The sequence below is a fragment of the Mobula hypostoma genome, chromosome 5 (assembly GCF_963921235.1).
Source record: "Mobula hypostoma chromosome 5, sMobHyp1.1, whole genome shotgun sequence".
NCBI lineage: Eukaryota > Metazoa > Chordata > Chondrichthyes > Myliobatiformes > Myliobatidae > Mobula > Mobula hypostoma.
The window spans coordinates 152,477,928-152,496,137 of record NC_086101.1 but is presented as its reverse complement, the minus strand read 5'-3'; the positions used below and the strand labels follow the sequence as shown (position 1 = coordinate 152,496,137).

General features: G+C 41.5%; 1 protein-coding gene across 1 annotated transcript; it reads right to left on the bottom strand.

Annotated features, from left to right (window-relative positions):
- Window positions 1-7,272: 7,272 nt before the first annotated feature.
- On the bottom strand, window positions 7,273-16,301 carry LOC134346317 (prorelaxin-like). The gene is made up of 2 exons (XM_063047669.1): window positions 15,903-16,301; window positions 7,273-7,840 (listed from the first exon to the last, which is right to left on the bottom strand). The coding sequence occupies exons 1-2, from the start codon at window positions 16,081-16,083 to the stop codon at window positions 7,551-7,553; spliced, it is 471 nt and encodes a 156-aa protein (XP_062903739.1). The 5' UTR covers window positions 16,084-16,301; the 3' UTR covers window positions 7,273-7,550.
- Window positions 16,302-18,210: the final 1,909 nt, after the last annotated feature.

Here is an 18,210-nt window from a genome sequence, read left to right as displayed (position 1 = left end):
TACAAGAGGACATGGCTTTAAGGTAAGGGGTGGGAAGTTCAAGAGGGATATTAGAGGAAGGTTTTTTACTCAGAGAGTGGTTGGTGCATGGAATGTACTGCCTGAGTCAGTGGTGGAGGCAGATACACTAGTGAAGTTTAAGAGTCTACTAGACAGATATATGGAGGAATCTAAGGTGGGGGCTTATATGGGAGGCAGGGTTTGAGGGTCGGCACAACATTGTGGGCCGAAGGGCCTGTACTGTGCTTTACTATTCTATGTTCTATGTTCAACCCTATGGTCATCCGAAAGTGGGAAAGTGTAAGACCAGAATAGAAGAATATCCCTTTAAAGCTGAGATGAGGAGGAATTTGTTTAGCCAGAGGGTGGTGAACCTGTGGATTTCATTCTCACAGACAGTTGCAGAGGCCAAGTCATTAAGTACAGTTAAAGTGGAGTTTGACAGGTTCTTAATCAGTAATGCCGTCAAAGTTTATAGGGAGAAGGCAGGAGAATGGGGTTGAGAGGAAAAATAAATCAGCCATAATTGAATGGCAGAGCAGACTCAAAAGGCCTGAAAGCCTAATTCTGCTCCTATGTCTTATTATGCTATCTCCATCCTTCCCCCCACCCTTCACAATACCCTCATCTACCTTTCCCACAAGAAATCCACTAGATGCCTCTGTCTCTGTCTCCAAAGATCCAATTTCTTCTGAGCAAGCTAACTGATCACCATACATTTTCAATGATGATCTCATTGCTTCTCAGTCCAGATAGAGATGACCACGTTCTCCCTGTTCCCTCTCTACTTCTTCTGGCAATTGCTCATATTTGGTGTTCCAGAACAACACACTGCCTCTGTTGTGTTTCATTCTGGTGCTTTGTCTAAGATCATGCAATGCACTTTGGTGGGAAGGGTTTTAGGTTGATAAGCAGTTTGAAAATGTGTTGCATAGATTTTCAGCAGCAGTTCCCTCAGCTTTCCTTTCAGATCTCAGACCACTTTAGAAGTTCTTTTCAAGCCCCCTTGGTTTCTCACAGCACACACAGCAACTTGGTTGAATTTTAAATTTAAAGAGCAGAAATCTGCCTTGGAGGTATAACTGTTTGTGCCCTTTAATGTTGCCTCATTTTAAGTTGAATCTGTTCTTACTGCATGTCTGACTATGAATTCACAAAAACGGATTATGTGACTCTGTTGGTTTTTTTTTAAATAACCCTCTGCAATATTTGCAGGTCCTCCAATCTCTTAGCTAGTAGGGATAGTTAAATGTGTGTTGGTACGTCTGAAGGAAATGATGCCTGGATAACAAAGGTCCAAATGAGGGAGGTATGCCAAGTAATTTCCAGGGAAATGTACTCGGTCAGTAAACGTAATGCCACAAAAAAAATGTGAATTCTGTGAAGCACTTGCAAAGGGAGTAAGCTGAAAAGCAGAGAAACTAAATCGAACATTCTGAACCCTAGTTACAGTATATCACATTATACATGCATTATACATTCAATTAGGTACCTCCTGTACCTAATAAAGTGGCCACTGAGTGTTAGTTCTTCTGCTGCTGTAGCCCATCCACTTCAAAGTTTGACATATTATGCATTCAAAGATGCTCTTCTGCACACTACTGCTATAACAGGTGGTTATTTGAATTACTTTCATTTTCCTGTTAGTTTGAGTCATTTTGGCCATTCTCCTCCAAAGTCATTCATGAACAAAACATTTTCTTCCACAGAACTGCCACTCACTGTGTGTTTTTGTGTTTTTCAAACAATTGTCTGCAAACTCTAGAGACTGATGTGCATGAAAATCCCAGGAAATCAGGAGTTTCTGCGATACTCAAGTTACCCAATCTGGCACCAAAAATCATTCCACAGTCAAGGTCATTTAGATCACATTTATTCCCCATTCTGACGTTTAGTCTGAACAACAATTGAACCTCTTGACCATGTCTGTATGCTTTTATGCAGTGAGTTGCTAACACATGATTGGCTGATCAGATATTTGCATTAACAAGAATTTGTATAGAAGTACCTAACAAAATGGCCATTGGGTGTATTATGATAAGGGCAGAGATCAGGCTGAAGTGATGTAATAACAATCCACAAGGGTGATACTTAAACTGCTTGACAGGAGGGACAAAAGGCTGGAACTCTCTTCTCTAGCAAAGGAGAGAATGAGCTGTGGTTGATAGAGATCCTTAAGGTTATGAAATCTAGACATAGGGAAAATGTTAAGGAGTCCAAAATTGTGGACGAAACCAGAGCTCGGCCTTCAGTAAAACCTGTGGGAAGTCCAGGGGAAACTTCTTTACAAGAAGGTGGAAAGAAAGTGGAACCAGTTACCACAAAATGTTAAGACAACAGGTAGGAAGTGATGCTTGATGGGCAGATAGAATAGAAAGAGGTGCTGATAGAGTGCAATTAAGAGGTGTTCACAGTGGCTTGCACACAGCATAGATGTCAAGTCATACTGGCTGATCAGAGTGACCAGTTTCTGTGTAATACTAAGGTTGGACTTCAATGGAGAATCTGTGGATTTGGAATCAAGTAGGATGTTGTCTTTTGCAAAATATACAGTGTGCTATGTCCAGCCCATTGCCACTTGACTGTAATGTGCTGTAGCTTCACACTCATGTTTCTCAGCAGAATGTGGATTCAAGCCTGACTCCAGGGATCTAGGATAACCTTCCTGGGCACAGCAGCAGAAACAGCTTCTGCTGCTCACCAGATCTGTAACTCCACAGGAGACAGGAAAGGTGCAGCATCCTGGCACACGGGATTGCAAGCAAAGCTTTCAGGCTGGGCAGCAGTATTTCAGGACACTGTTGAGTCAGATGATGGAAGACATTTTCAGGCAGTATATATTACCACTGAACAGGTCGTTGGCATGTTGAAGGTATACTCCAGGTTAGTTTATTGACATATACACCAGGGTGCAGTGAACTTCCCTGCTCATATGAAACTCACAGAGTAAACTGTATTCCTGGTCATAAATACAGTAATAGATACAGCGACAAGTCTAAAGAACAGAATGATGCGAAGTAGAGTAGTGCAATCTGATATAGCACAAAAAGAAATACTAAAGTGACATTAGCAGAAGAGGTAGAAATAGGGTTTTAAGAATATGGTAAAACCACTGGGGAGGGGATGTGAAAGAGATGATTGGTTTAGGAGCCTGATAGCAGTGCGGAAGAAGCTATTCTTGAGTCTGGACATTTGGGTTTTCAAGCTCCCATATCTTCTCCCAGAAGGTAGAAGAGATAGAAGTGAGTGGCCAGGACGGCGGGCAACCTTGATGATACTATTTGTCTTCCTGAAGCAATGCACTGTGAAGAAAGTGATAAGCCTGCAATGGACTGGGAAGTCCTCTGCAGCTTCTGTCAGTACAAAGCAGAGCAGTTGCCCTGCCAAGCTGAAAGGCGATTGTCAGAATACTTCCTATAGCACATCTGTAGAATTTTGAAACATTCTTTGTGGACAAACTGAATCTTCTGTATTGCCTTAGAAAGCACATATACTAATGTACCTTCTTGATTACCACTTCAGTGTGGAGGGACTAGGAGAGGTTGCTGTTGATATGGATGCTGAATCATGTGTGGGCCTTATTGGAGGCACCTTTAACTCCAACCTTGCCACAATCCCCAAAACAGTCATGATGAACTGCTGACCATATGAGAAGACCCAGCAGTGAGGTTTGAACTGTAGGAGGATTAAGGCACAGAGAATGGGAGCATCCAAGAGGACTCACGTTATGAAGGCTAAACAGCTCGCATTACTGTGAATTCCATCTCATAACCCATTTTCACACACCTTACTTTTCCTACACAGGAATCTGGTCTCATGTTGCAATGCCCCTTTCTTGAGAACTCAATAATGGTTATGAATTTAGCTGCCAAAGCTCTACAACCTATAATGTTCCCCTTTATTAATAACACTATCTCAGGTAAAATCTGCTGTCGTCTGGTTTCTACCTTCTGGAGTTCAAATTTCAAAGTCTAGCAGCAGTAACAGCTATTTTTTTTTGTCTATAAACATTTCAGACTTTATTCATCCAAAGCACTTCATTTTTGAACTGTATTACAAGTTCTTTAGAAATTATGCTCCCTAGAGATTTTGCTTTCTGAAAATAAAGGGAAATTTACCCATTGTCTTCAATGATAAACTAAGAACCAATCTGTGTATCTCTTCCTGCATGCTGTTTTGACTTATTGAAATGTTGAGCTAATGACTGCAGTGTAAATTTCATCCATCTGATCATTAATGAAACTACAACCTCACCATTGATTCCATCATAAAGTGGAAACTGGGAACATCCAGTAGCTAAACCTGAATAACATTCAGGCTTATGTTACAAAATGCAGCTAATATCCTTGCCAAAATATAGCAGATGATCACTATCTCCAAATAGGGAGATATAATCTCACTTTCCTCATGTTCATCATTATTCACAGTCCAACCACCAACATTCATTTTAACTGAACCAGAAAGCTAAGTTACTTGACATTAAGTGTAGCTCATAGACCGGATCTTTCTCAATAGATGCAGCACCTCCACATCCTCCAACCCTTTCCAGAAATAGCTAACACTTCAGGATTGTGATAGATTGCTCTCCACTTGCCTGCATGAATCGGGTTCCAACAATATGCCAGGAGATCTGTACCGTTTATCTATCCACTTAAGCATTCACCCCATTCTGCTCACAGCACAACTTAGCTACTGTGTCAGCAACAAAGGAAGAACTGTATGAATTCATTAAGACTTCTTTGATTGCAGCTCATGAGACTGCAACCTTCTTTGTCTAAAAAAGACGAGAGCAGGACCTATCTTTGAATCCACTACTGGAAGAATTCGCTCTGAGTTCCATCCCATAATAACAATGAATTATGCTGCTGTTCCTTCATCATTTTAAATTAAAACCTTGAAACTCCCCACCCACGGGAGTGTACATTCTGAGAACAAACACTATTCCTGCTCCTGATCACTGGAAATGTGCTAAAGACAGCTCAGTAGCCATTTCCAGCATTAATCGAAGAGACTTTCATCTGGAGTCAATAAATGTTACAATTACAATTCTCAACTACATCTTCTAGTTGCATGTAGGTTTTGAAGTTTAAAGCCATCTTTAATTATTATCCTCTTCATATTTGTTTCACTTGCTCCTCACAGAAGAGCAAGCTTTCATTTCTTAGCAGTTGCTACTCAATAATCTTTAAGGCCAACCTTTGGGATCTTGGAGAGCTGCCAACAAGCAGATTTTTCGTACTTATGGCTGAGCTAATGTCACTGAGAGCAAGATGAATCAGATCATTGGGAAACTGGAGATCAAGCCTAAGACTACTTATACTTACTAAACACTTTTAGCCTTCTTAATATTCTAATAAAGTGTAAAAGTTGGCAGAGCTTTATTTAACTCAAGTATTGGGAAACTGTGTCTTTGTAATCACAAAATTAGTGAAGTTGCAAGTAATTGGAAGGGTGGAAATCACTCTTTGCATTCTGGCCCATTCTTCACTCAACTTGAAACGATGATGACTTCATCATATCTGGTCAAAATACATGTCATTAGATCTGGCTGGATCCTATAGGACATTACATTGCTTTATTAATTTCAGTCAGAATTAATGCTACTCAGGGTAATCCTGAGCAATAGAGATCATGACCAGGCCGTTGCAACCTTTACAATCTCCCATTTTCCACTATCAGCCTCATGGTCTTTATTAGGACTGACACTCAAACCATCTGGTCAGCTGTCTGAGCTGTTGAACTCCTTTCCTCTCCCATCGAGACAACCCTCCAACTACTGAAGCCTTGAACCTACACTCTACTGAACTTTCTTCCTTGTTTTCTTGAGTCTCGCATGGATCTACCCTTAACCCACCCTTTCCCCATGTAAGTGGCATTAATTGGTAACAACATCAACAGCCTAATGGTGTGCTTCCAAATTTGTAACAGTGATCGAACATAATTATTTGGAAATGGCAAAGAAATTCCAGTAGTTCCCTGTATAACAGTCAAGTCAATAAATTCAGGATGTTTCTCCATGCACGGTAAGAAAGGCTCGTAATGAAATAAGAAATTCATGTTGGAAAAACAGAAATTCAGAGAATCACCAAAAATGCACGAAGAAGAAGAAGAAAAAGATGTTAGGCAAACTCTGTCTTAATCAGAAACCCAGAGCTGCCATCTGCTGCTCACTGATGTGGTGAGGCAGTGCCTGTTGTGGGGCACACACTTGGAAAACGCTGAACTTGGTGCAGGACTATTGCCATTAAAAAGAACAATGGTGTAGAGAACAACAGGAATTCTGCAGATGCTGGAAATTCAAGCAACATACATCAAAGTTGCTGGTGAACGCAGCAGGCCAGGCAGCATCTCTAGGAAGAGGTACAGTCGACGTTTCGGGCCGAGACCCTTCGTCAGGACTACAGTGTAGAGCCAAGGTTTATGGAATAGGTACTTGGCCACAGTCTTCTGGTGTACTACAGAGCTTCTTACCCTAAGATGATTAGACTACCAACAAAATAGTTTTGAGAATCAATAAACCCCACACTCAGGCTTACCATCTATCACAGCTATCAGAGGTTGTGCCTAGAAAATGGATTGAAAAAATTCATTTGGGGCTTTATAGAGTATTACCATCAGATGAAATGTAATTTGGGGCATATTATATAGTATGTACATACATTTCCTAATGAAGTCCACAGCCAGCAGGAAATTTGATTGGCACTTAGTGATCAATTCTCCTAAATGTTAGTCCATTTCTCCATTGAATTTGATGTACAATAATGTCTTTGATATATGCAGTGACGTTATTTATTGATGTAATTGGATCAATAAGTCACTGCTTGCAGCATGTTAGCACATAGCTCAATAAGGGATATACTTACTGGACGCTGTTATGTGGAAGAACATTGTTGGGACAGTTTTTATTCTTACTGACAGACGATCTGTTTCCTTGTGCTCAATGCTTCACATCCCTATACTGTACATTTGTCTTTTCATAGCCTTGTGCCTGCAACCACTCAGCAACTTCTAATCTTACAATCAACTTCAAATATTTACTTCAGCTTTTTTTTAAATTTCACATCGACTAGCATTGGAACATGTCTTTTTTTTCTCATTTGAATTTACCATTTAAATAAAAGCAGTTTTATTAAATAACCTCTTGGTCTGTTTCTGTTCGGAAGGTGTTATCTAGAAATTCTACTTACAAAAAACTTTGTCCTCTCCTATTTGGATGGATTATTTTCAGAAATATTTTTGACGACAAGAAGGAATGACAATTGAAGCAATTAATAATGCAAAATTCTTATTTATTAGTGAATTAAATGTGACTACAAGTCTTGAAGATCTATTCCTACCCCAATACAGATTTTCCTCCAACAGCATGCACTGTTTGATTTGGGAATTAATTCACCCAACTCTGCATGATTTCCCAACCATTAAGTCTGGCAAATCCTGACTCGCAAAGTGCATGTTTAGCCAACTTATCTTCCCTGTCAAAAGGTTGAATTAACGTTTTGTACCCTTGTGCGGAAATATTCTGTAAGCATATAAATTCTACTGTTATCACTTCATGCTTCACATAAGGTAGCAAGTTCCTGGTATTTACAACCAGTGTTGCAGCATTTGTCAGAAAGTGTGACTTCTCTTCTTGTGAGTTCTCTCTGTATGAGATCCCTCAGGAGAAGGACCCTGCCTTGTGCAGTCTTGGAGATGTTTGCTGACAACTGCTCATCCTGATTCTCCACGTCATGAAAGGACTGCTTCCTTTCATACGACTCAATATGCTGAATCCCATTTTTTACAAGCTCCATCATCTTTTTCTTCAGTTCCATCATATCTGGTGTTTCCTGGGATGGATCTAGAACATAAATAAAGTGTCATCTGTGAACAAGGAAAGGGTTATTGAGATTAATTTTATTGTCTTTTCTTCTATCCCTGAAACAGTCTATCTCAGGAAGTGGGATATTAAATTTGGTTACAAACATCAGTTCAAATTCATCAGCATATAGAGGAAAGGCTGACAATTAAAAAAATTGATAAATGCTTCCTCAAAAAGACAACATCTATCATCAAAGATCCGCAGCAGCTGGGGCAAGACATCTTCTTGCAGCTACCACCAGACATGAAGAGAGAAGTCTGAAATTCCACATGTTCATAAACAGTAACTTTCCTTTAACCGTTTAGTATTTGAACCAGCTGGTGCTGATCTTTGACCACTTTTCACTACAATTGTTTTGTTCTCATTCTTTATTTTCTTATGAGAATTGTGTATAAATTATGTTTATTGTTGTGAATACTGCTTATATGAGTGTAGAGGACAGCGAGGAAGACTATCAGAGCTTGCAGCAGGATCTGGACCAGCTGGAAAAACGGGCTGAAAAATGGCAGATGGAAATTAATGCAGACTAGTGCGAGGTGTTGCTGCTCAGTAAGACCAACCAGAGCAGGTCTTACACAGTAAATGGTAGGGCACTGAGAAGTGTGGTAGAACAAAGGGATCTGTGAATACAGGTCCATAATTTATTGAAAGTGGTGGCACAGGTCATAAAGAAAGCGTTTGGCATATTGGACTTCATATATTGCTTTTGGCTTTTTCATATAAAGATTTTGGCATATTGGTCTTCGGCAGTAACGGGAAGAGGCAAGAGCAAGGCACCAACTCTTTTTTCTCCCCCTTGCGAATCGGCCCAGACAGACAGGAACAGCAGGGCTCACAGAGCTAATGGTTTAAAAAGTTTGTCTGTTTGTCGAGGTAAGTGGGTGAGTAGACTTATTTTTCCTGTTTCAATCCTGTAGAATTAGATAGCATGCCTGCAGGGTTAGTGCTTTGTTCAGGGTGTCAGAAGTGGGAATCCTGGGAACCTCCAGCCTCCCTGATGGCCACATCTGCTCCAGATTCACCAAGATGCAGCTCCTCAGAGACGTTGTTAGGGATCTGGAGCTGCAGCTTGATGACCTGCTGCTTATTAGGGAAAGTGAAGAGGTGATAGACAGGAGCTACAGGGAGGTAGTCATCAGGGTCAGAAAACTGGGTGACTGTCAGGAGAGGGAAGGAAAATGCCCGGATAGTGGAGGGCACCCCTGTGGCTGTCTCCACTTTATACTTTATTGTCACCAAACAATTGGTACCAGAACGTACAATCATCATAGTGATATTTGATTCTGCGCTTCACACTCCTTGGATTACAAATATTAAATATTAAAGATATTAAAAATAGTTAAAATTAGTAAATATTAAAAATTTATATTATAAATCATAAATAGAAAATAGAAAAATGGGAAGTAAGGTAGTGCAAAAAAACTGAGAGGCAGGTCCGGATATTTGGAGGTACGGCCCAGATCCGGGTCAGGATCTGTTCAGCAGTCTTATCACTGTTGGAAAGAAGCTGTTCCCAAATCTGGCCGTACGAGTCTTCAAGCTCCTGAACCTTCTTCCGGAGGGAAGAGGGATGAAAAGTCTGTTGGCTGGGTGGGTCATGTCCTTGATTATCCTGGTAGCACTGCTCTGACAGCGTGCAGTGTAAAGTGAGTCCACAGATGGAAGATTTGTTTGTATGATGTGCTGCACCGTGTTCACGATCTTCTGCAGCTTCTTTCAGTCTTGGACAGGACAACTTCCATACCAGGTTGTGATGCACCCTAGAAGAATGCTTTCTACAGTGTACCTATAAAAATTAGTGAGGGTTTTAGGGGACAGGCCAAATTTCTTTAGTTTTCTCAGGAAGTAAAGGCGCTGGTGGGCCTTCTTGGCAGTGAACTCTGCTTGGTTGGACCAAGTCAGGTCGTTTGTGATATTGATCCCAAGGAACTTAAAGCTCTTGACCTGTTCCACTTGGGCACCACTGATGTAAATTGGGTCATGCGGTCCGCTACTCCTTCTGAAGTCAACAACCAATTCCTTCGTCTTGCTGACGTTGAGGGATAGGTTATTGTCTTCACACCATGCCACCAGGTTCTTAATTTCCTCTCTGTACTCAAACTCATCATTACCTGAGATACGGCCTACAATTGTTGTGTTAGCAACAAGTATCTTGTTCTGGATGCTGTTGAGGGGGATGACCTGACAGGGGACACCCACGGTGACCGGGTCTCTGGCACTGAGCCTGGTGCTGTTGTGCAGGAGGGAAGTAGGGAAAAGAGGAATGCGGTAGTCATAGGGGATCCCATAGTTAGGGGAACAAACAGGAGATTCTGTGAGCCTGATAGAGATACCTGCATGGTGTGTTGCCTCCCAGGTGCCAGGGTACGGGATGTCTCGGATCGGGTCCAGAATATTCTGAAGGGGGAGCGCGGAGCAGCCAGTTGTCTTGGTACATGTTGGTACCAATGGCATAGATAGGAGAAGGGAGGAGGTCCTGAAGAGAGATCTCTGGAAGTTAGGAAGGAAGCTGAGAAGCAGGACCTCCAGGGAAGTAATCTCGAGATTGCTACCTGTGCCACGTGCTAGTGAGGGCAAGAATAGTAGGATCAGGCAGATGAATGCGTGGCTGAGAGACTGGTGCAGGGGGCAGGGCTTCAGACTCTTGGATCATTGGGATCTCTTCTGGGGGAAGTATGATCTGTTCAAAATGGATGGGTTACACTTGAACCCGAAGAGGACCAATATCCTGGCGGGAAGGTTTAATAGAACTGTTAGGGAGGGTTTAAACTAATTTGGCAAGGGGATGGGAACCAGAATGATAGAGCGGAGGAAGGGGAAAACAGAAATAAATCTAAGATAGTGAGCAGTAAAGACGTCAGGAAAGACAGGCAGGTGATGGGGCAAATTTGCAGCCATTGGGATGAGTTGCAGTGAAATCAAAACAAAAAGTACCAAATACTGGTCTTAAGGTGTTGTACTTAAATGCATGTAGCATAAGGAATAAGGTGGATGATCTTGTCATACAGCTACAGATTGGCAGGTATGATATTGTGGCCATCACTGAGACATGGCTAAAGGATGCATGTTACTGGGAGCTGAACATCCAAGGATACACGGTGTATTGGAAGGATAGGCAGGTAGGCAGAGGGGGTGGTGTGGCTTAATTGGTAAGAAATGATATCAAATCATTAGAAAGAAATGACATAGGATCGGAAGGTGCAGAATCTTTATGGGTTGAGCTAAGAAATAGCAGGGGTAAAAGGACGCTGATGGCAGTTATTTATAGGCCTCCAAACAGCTGCAGTGATGTGGACTACAAATTACAAAACAGGAAATAGGCTCCGTCAGAAGGGCAGTGTTATGATAATTGTGGGGGATTTTAACATGCGAGTGGATTGGGAAAATCAGGTCGGCACTGGATCTCAAGAGAGAGAATTTGTAGAATGTCTGCGAGATGGCTTTTTAGAACAGCTTGTTGTTGAGCCCACTAGGGGATCGGCTGTACTGGATTGGGTATTGTGTAATGAACCGGAGGTGATTAGAGAGATTGAGGTGAAGGAACCCTTAGGAGGCAGTGTTCATAACATGATTGAGTTCACTGTGAAATTTGAAAAAGAGAAGCCGAAATCTGATGTGTCGGTATTTCAGTGGAGTAAAGGAAATTACAGTGGCATGAGAGAGGAACTGGCCAAGGTTGACTGGAAAGGGACATTAGCGGGAAGGACGGCAGAGCAGCAGTGGCTGGAGTTTATGCGAGAAGTGCGGAAGGTGCAAGACAGATATACTCCAAAAAAGAAGAAATTTTCGAATGGGAAAAGGATGCAACCGTGGCTGACAAGAGAAGTCAAAGCCAAAGTTAAAGCAAAGGAGAGGGCATACAAGGAAGCAAAAATTAGTGGGAAGACAGAGGATTGGGAAGTTTTTAAAAGCTTACAAAAGGAAACTAAGAAGGTCATTAAATGGGAAAAGATGAACTATGAAAGGAAGCTAGCAAATAATATCAAGGAAGATACTAAAAGCTTTTTCAAGTATCTAAAGAATAAAAGACAGGTGAGAGTAGATATAGGACCAATAGAAAATGATGCTGGAGAAATTGTAATGGGAGATAAGCAGATGGCGGAGGAACTGAACGAGTATTTTGCATCAGTCTTCACTGAGGAAGACTGCAGTATACCGGACACTCAAGGGTGGCAGGGAAGAGAAGTGTGCGCAGTCACAATTACGACAGAGAATATACTCAGGAAGCTGAATAGTCTAAGGGTAGATATATCTCCCAGACCAGAAGGAATCCACCCTCATGTTCTGAAGGAAGTAGCTGTGGAGATTGCGGAGGCATTAGCAATGATCTTTCAAAAGTCCATAGATTCTGGCATGTTTCCAGAGGATAGGAAGATTTCAAATGTCACTCCGCTATTTAAGAAGGGGGCAAGGAAGCAAAAAGGAAATTATAGACCTGTTATCTTGACATCGGTGGTTGGGAAGTTGTTGGAGTCGATTGTCAAGGATGAGGTTACAGAGTACCTGGAGGGATATGACAAGATAGGCAGAACTCAGCATGGTTTCCTTAAAGGAAAATCCTGCCTGACAAACCTATTACAAATTTTTGAGGAAATTATAAGTAGGCTAGACAAGGGAGATGCAGTGGATGTTGTATATTTGGATTTTCAGAAGGCCTTTCACAAGGTGCCACACATGAGGCTGCTAAACAAGATAAGATCCCATGGAATTAAGGGAAAGTTACATACATGGATAAAGCGTTGGCTGATTGGCAGGAAACAGAGAGTGGGAATAAAGGGTTCCTATTCTAGTTGGCTGCCGGTTACCAGTGGCGTTCCACAGGGGTCTGTGTTGGGGCCGCTTCTTTTTACATTGTACATCAACGATTTGGATTATGGAATAGATGGCTTTGTGGCTAAGTTTGCTGATGATACGAAGATAGGTGGAGGGGCCGCTAGTGCTGAGGAAACAGAGAGTCTGCAGAGAGACTTGGATAGATTGGAAGAATGGGCAGAGAAGTGGCAAATGGAGTACATTTTTGGAAATTGTATGGTTATGCACTTTGGCAGAAGAAATAAATGGGCAGACTATTATTTAAATGGGGAGAGAATTCAAAGTTTTGAGATGCAACGGGACTTGGGAGTCCTTGTACAGGTTGAGTCGGTAGTGAAGAAGGCGAATGCAATGTTGGCATTCATTTCTGGAGGAATAGGCTATAGGAGCAGGGATGTGATGTTGAGGCTCTATAAGGTGCTGGTGAGACCTCACTTGGAGTACTGTGGGCAGTTTTGGTCTCCTTATTTAAGAAAGGATGTGCTGACATTGGAGAGGGTACAGAGAAGATTCACTAGAATGATTCCAGGAATGAGAGGGTTAACATATGAGGAACGTTTGTCCACTCTTGGACTGTATTCCTTGGAGTTTAGAAGAATGAGGGGAGATCTCTTAGAAACATTTCGAATGTTGAAAGGCATGGACAGAGTGGATGTGGCAAAGTTGTTTCCCATGATGGGGGAGTCTAATACGAGAGGGCATGACTTAAGGATTGAAGGGCACCCATTCAGAACAGAGATGCGAAGAAATTTTTTTAGTCAGAGGGTGGTGAATCTATGGAATTTGTTGCCACGGGCAGCAGTGGAGGCCAAGTCATTGGGTGTATTTAAGGCAGAGATTGATAGGTATCTGAGTAGCCAGGGCATCAAAGGTTATGCTGAGCAGGTGGTTATGGTGGGACTAAATGGGAGTATGGATCAGCTCATGATAAAATGGCGGAGCAGACTCGATGGGGGCGAATGGACGACTTCTGCTCCTTTGTCTTATGGTCTTATGGTCTAAATCAACGTATTAAGTACAGGAGATGGGATGTTATGCTGAAGTTGTGAGGTCTAATTTCAAGTATTGTGTGCAGTTTTGGTCACCTACCTACAGGAAGGATGTAAATAAGTTCAAAAAAGTACAGCGAAAATCTATAATGATTTTGTTTGGACTGGAAGACCGGAATTATAAGGAAAGATTGAATAGGTTAGGATGTTGTTCATTGGAATGTAGAAGATTTACAGGAGATTTGATAGAGGTATACAAAATTATGAGGGGTATAGATGGGGTAAATGCTGGCAGGCTCTTTCCACTAAGGTTGGGTGGAACTACAACTAGGGGTCATGAGTTAAGAGTGAAAAGTGAAATGTTTAAGGGGAAGATGAGGGGAAATTTCTTCACTCAGAGGATGGTGAGAGTGTGGAACAAGCTGCCAGTGCAATTGGTGCATACGAGCTTGATATCAAAACTTAAGAGAACTTTGGACAGGTACATGGAGTATGGAGGGCTATTGTCCATGTGCAGATCGATGAAAGTAGGCAGTTTAAATGGTTCAGCATAGATGGGCTGAATGGCCTGTTTCTGTGCAGATCAGCGATTGGACAGTGTACTTTACAATCCCGTGTGCATTGTACTTAGAGGCCAAATGCTGTAAAATATGTGACATTAAATTTGCTTTTCTCAGTGGCAGAACAGCGCAAAGACATAAAAATTACCATGAATTAAAAAACTAAATAAATTGAAAAGGAAAAACAAGGTAGTGTTCATAGCTTCATAGACCATTCAGAAATCGTACGGTGGAGGGGAAGAAGATGTTCTGAAATTGCTGGGTGTAGATCTTCAGGCTCCTGTACCTCCTCCCCAATGGAAGTAATGAGAAGAGAGCATGTACTGGATGAAGGTTCTTAGTAATGGATGCTGCCTTCCTGAGGCTTTGCCCCTTGTAGATGTCATTAATGCTGTGGAGGGTTGTACTAATGATGGAGCTGGCTGGTTCCACAACATTCTGCAGTCTCTTGGAATTCTGAGCATTGGAACCTGTGGTGCAGCCAGTCAGAATGCTCTCCACAGTACATTGAAGGAAAGTTGTAAGGGTAGGCAGAATTGAAATTAATCTTTTTTCATTGGTGATTTGATGCACACTCTCCTTGGTGTAAATCAAACAGAGGATGCCATGACAAAATCTTAGCTTGGACTAAAGTGTTAAACTGCATTCATGTAGCACTAAGGTCAAGCTATGGCTATCTCCACAAGACAGACATTTGCACTTGACTTTCAATAACTTAGTCCAACATCAATGCCCTGGGGATCAAGGATAATTGAAGCTTATCAGAAATTTAATTGCTGTACCACAAGATCACTCTAGACGTAAAGTATCTGCACTGGGGTACTCAACTCCTGGCTTTGCAAAGACATTTTACCATCTAGAAGGCATAAGTTAGGTTGTAACAGTGAGTTCTCTACATTGCTGGATGAATACAACTCCAAATACACTGAAGAATGCATCCATATGAAGCAAAAAAAGACCAGAAGGACTCTTCAGGTCAGAGAGAAAGAAATAACATGTCAGTTCACTGACCCTTCATCAGAATGAAACACTATTGACCTGTGCACTGCATTTTGTTTCACTATTTCTCTGTGCTGTCTTTGCAGAGTGAACATGTGTTACAAGTCTTTGAAGTGAATGTTATTCTGCCTCTCACTTTTCCTCGTCATGGTGGAACTCTGTTCGAGAAATTGAACACAATGTCAGCATCAGCCATTACACAAGTGTACATGCTAGATTTGACAGCTTCATAGCAGAAAGTCACCGGCGCTGTGAGCACAGTGAAAAATAGTGAGAAATAATCTAATACGGTAGGTTTCTCTAAGGAATACTGCAGCCATAAAGCTATCCAACACATTTCACAATGTGTAAGGAAACTAGACTTTGATGTAAGAATCTTTTCTTTGGAAAACAGGGAATCCAAAGATAGCTTAAGGAAGCCAACACCACAAGATCAGAGAAGCGAAACAAAGTGAGCAGAATTGTCAAAGGTTAACATTATTTGGGGTTGTCACCAATCATATGAACCCTTTGTTATTGAATGTTATTGAAACAATAACATTCAAATCACTGTCTTGATAACTAGCCATTAGAGATTTTGAAATCAATAACATATCAATGCTTAGAAGAGTAAGCATTCATCTTGTTAATTAACAGTATAAATAATCAATGCTATTTAATGAAAAGAATTTCAATACTCACCATGTGCATCAGGAATTTCAGATTTCCAGACCCATCCTCCACAGATTTCCATGATTTTATCGAGGAAATCTTTATTGCAAACCTTGAAAATTGCATCAGGGTTCTCTCCTGCAGTGCTCGCAGAGAATTGGGTATTGGTAAGTAGCAGCCCAATTGACAGGACGCACAGCTGGTCCCTCATTGCTAGTCAGCTTTAGCCACTGTTGACCCTATAATAACAGACTGCTAGCTGCCCCCTCACTCTCCAGCACTCCTACACACCAGCAGAAGCTGCCTTTTGCAGGTAATCAATATCACGTTTCCTCTCTCAGATTCCTACTTGACTGAATTTCTCTGTTGTTTCAGAGAATCTGCGCCTACCCTCTCTGTCCCTGGTTTTATGTTCACTCCTTCTTTCCTCCTTTTATGACACCATTGCTCCCTTGCTGTGATGCATCATTGTTTCTCATTAACTTTTGTCGCTCTTTCTCGTGACTTGGGAATGTTTCCAACATCTCAAATCCACAACGTCCGAACCAAATACAAATAAAATTGTTTCATCAACTAATGTTGAGTCCAACCAATTGGAGTTTATAATTGATTTCTGACAGTTCTTGGGTGAAGCACTATTTCTGCTGTATGACTGGAAAATCCAGAAACGTCACTCCATTATATAATTCAATATTTCCGAATTTCACTTATATTAGGGAATGTTGTCAACTATGGAATATGATCACATTAGAGACATTTATTTCAAAGTGAAATTCAGTTCTCAAACAGATCAACAAAAGAAAACCTAAGCACTGGTCAGGGGGACTGCTTTGACCAGTAGCAAGTCATGTTGCGCTGTAGCGATTTCGATTAGTCACAAAATTTGAATAAGGATTTTAGTAAAGGATTTACGGTATAAAATAAGGATGCATAAAATATTAAATAGAAAGTTTATCAAGTAACAGTGTATTTCAACTCTTTTTCACCTTTCGACTGAGTCTGTTTATTGGGGCTGTGTGTACAGAGGGAATGTGCCTCCTCTTGAAAAGAGAAGTACTGGGCCTTGACCGCCATCAGGAAATGAATGCCAAGTCTAACAGACCACTTGCAAGATATTTGCAATGAAGATCAGATAACTGTTGGTGTTGCTCAAGCTTTAGGCAGGCGAAGAATATAAGGTCACGGATATGAATCAGTTTAACTGATTGGCTTCCTAATTGTTGCACATGTTTCTAAGTGTAACTTTCTAAGTGCTGTGACTCACCACATCACAATTATTGCCTAGCGACCCACAACAACGGAACTTGGAGGCATTGTCAACATTTCCAGTCAGAATCCTGCATAGATCCCTGAAAAGTACCATAAGGACCCTGATATAGCGTTTTAACCCAAATCGTCGACAATCTCTTACAGCCGCAGAGCCTTCTCCTGGATAGTTAATGTTCTGATTCATCACATACCGGAAAATTCACTTGTAAAAGTTTAATTTGACCTTTATTCACATCCTGTTTGTTTCATAGTTACAATCACTAATGTTCAGGTTTTGTGAGTTGTGACCAAACAAACCATAGATTAGGGATTGAGAGAACACTTGACTCACATACACAGTGTTCAAAATTAGGACATATTAATCAACACAAGTCTGTGAGTTCACTAGCTAGTGAAGTATCTCCAACACAAAATGGTTAGCGTTTCCTGGATTTATCAAATGCTGTCCCTTGCCTCTGTAGTTCCCATGCTCAAAGTCTGTAAGGTGGAGAGTAAGAGCCAATTGCCAGGATGCAGAGTGGCCACTTTGGTAAGCTGTTAGTGATCAGATTCAACTTCATTTGTCTCTCTTCCAAAACCAGCAAGTCGAGCCAAGCTTGTTGTCATGTCCACCAGTGTGGTATAATGAAAAACCTGTTTGCAGCAGCTTCACAGGTATGTAGGTACAGACAGCGCACAGAATAGGACCGTAAGATGTAGGAGCAGAATTAGGTCATATGGCCCATTAAATCTGCTCGCCATTCCTTCATGGCTGATCCTTTTCTTTTCCACTCCTCAGCCCCACTCCCCGGCCTTCTCCTTGTAATTTTTGATGCTGTGATCAATCAAGAACCTATCAATCTCTGCTTCAAATACACCCGGTGACCTGACCTCCACAGCTGCATGTGGCAACAAATTCCACAAATTCACCACTCTCTGGCTAAAGAAATTTCCCTGCATCAGTGTTTTAAGTGAATGCCCCTCTATCCTGAGACTGTCCCCTTTAATCCTAGACTCCCCCATCATGGGAAACATCCTTTCCACATCTTCTCTGTCTATGCCTTTCAACATTCAAGAGATTTCAATGAAA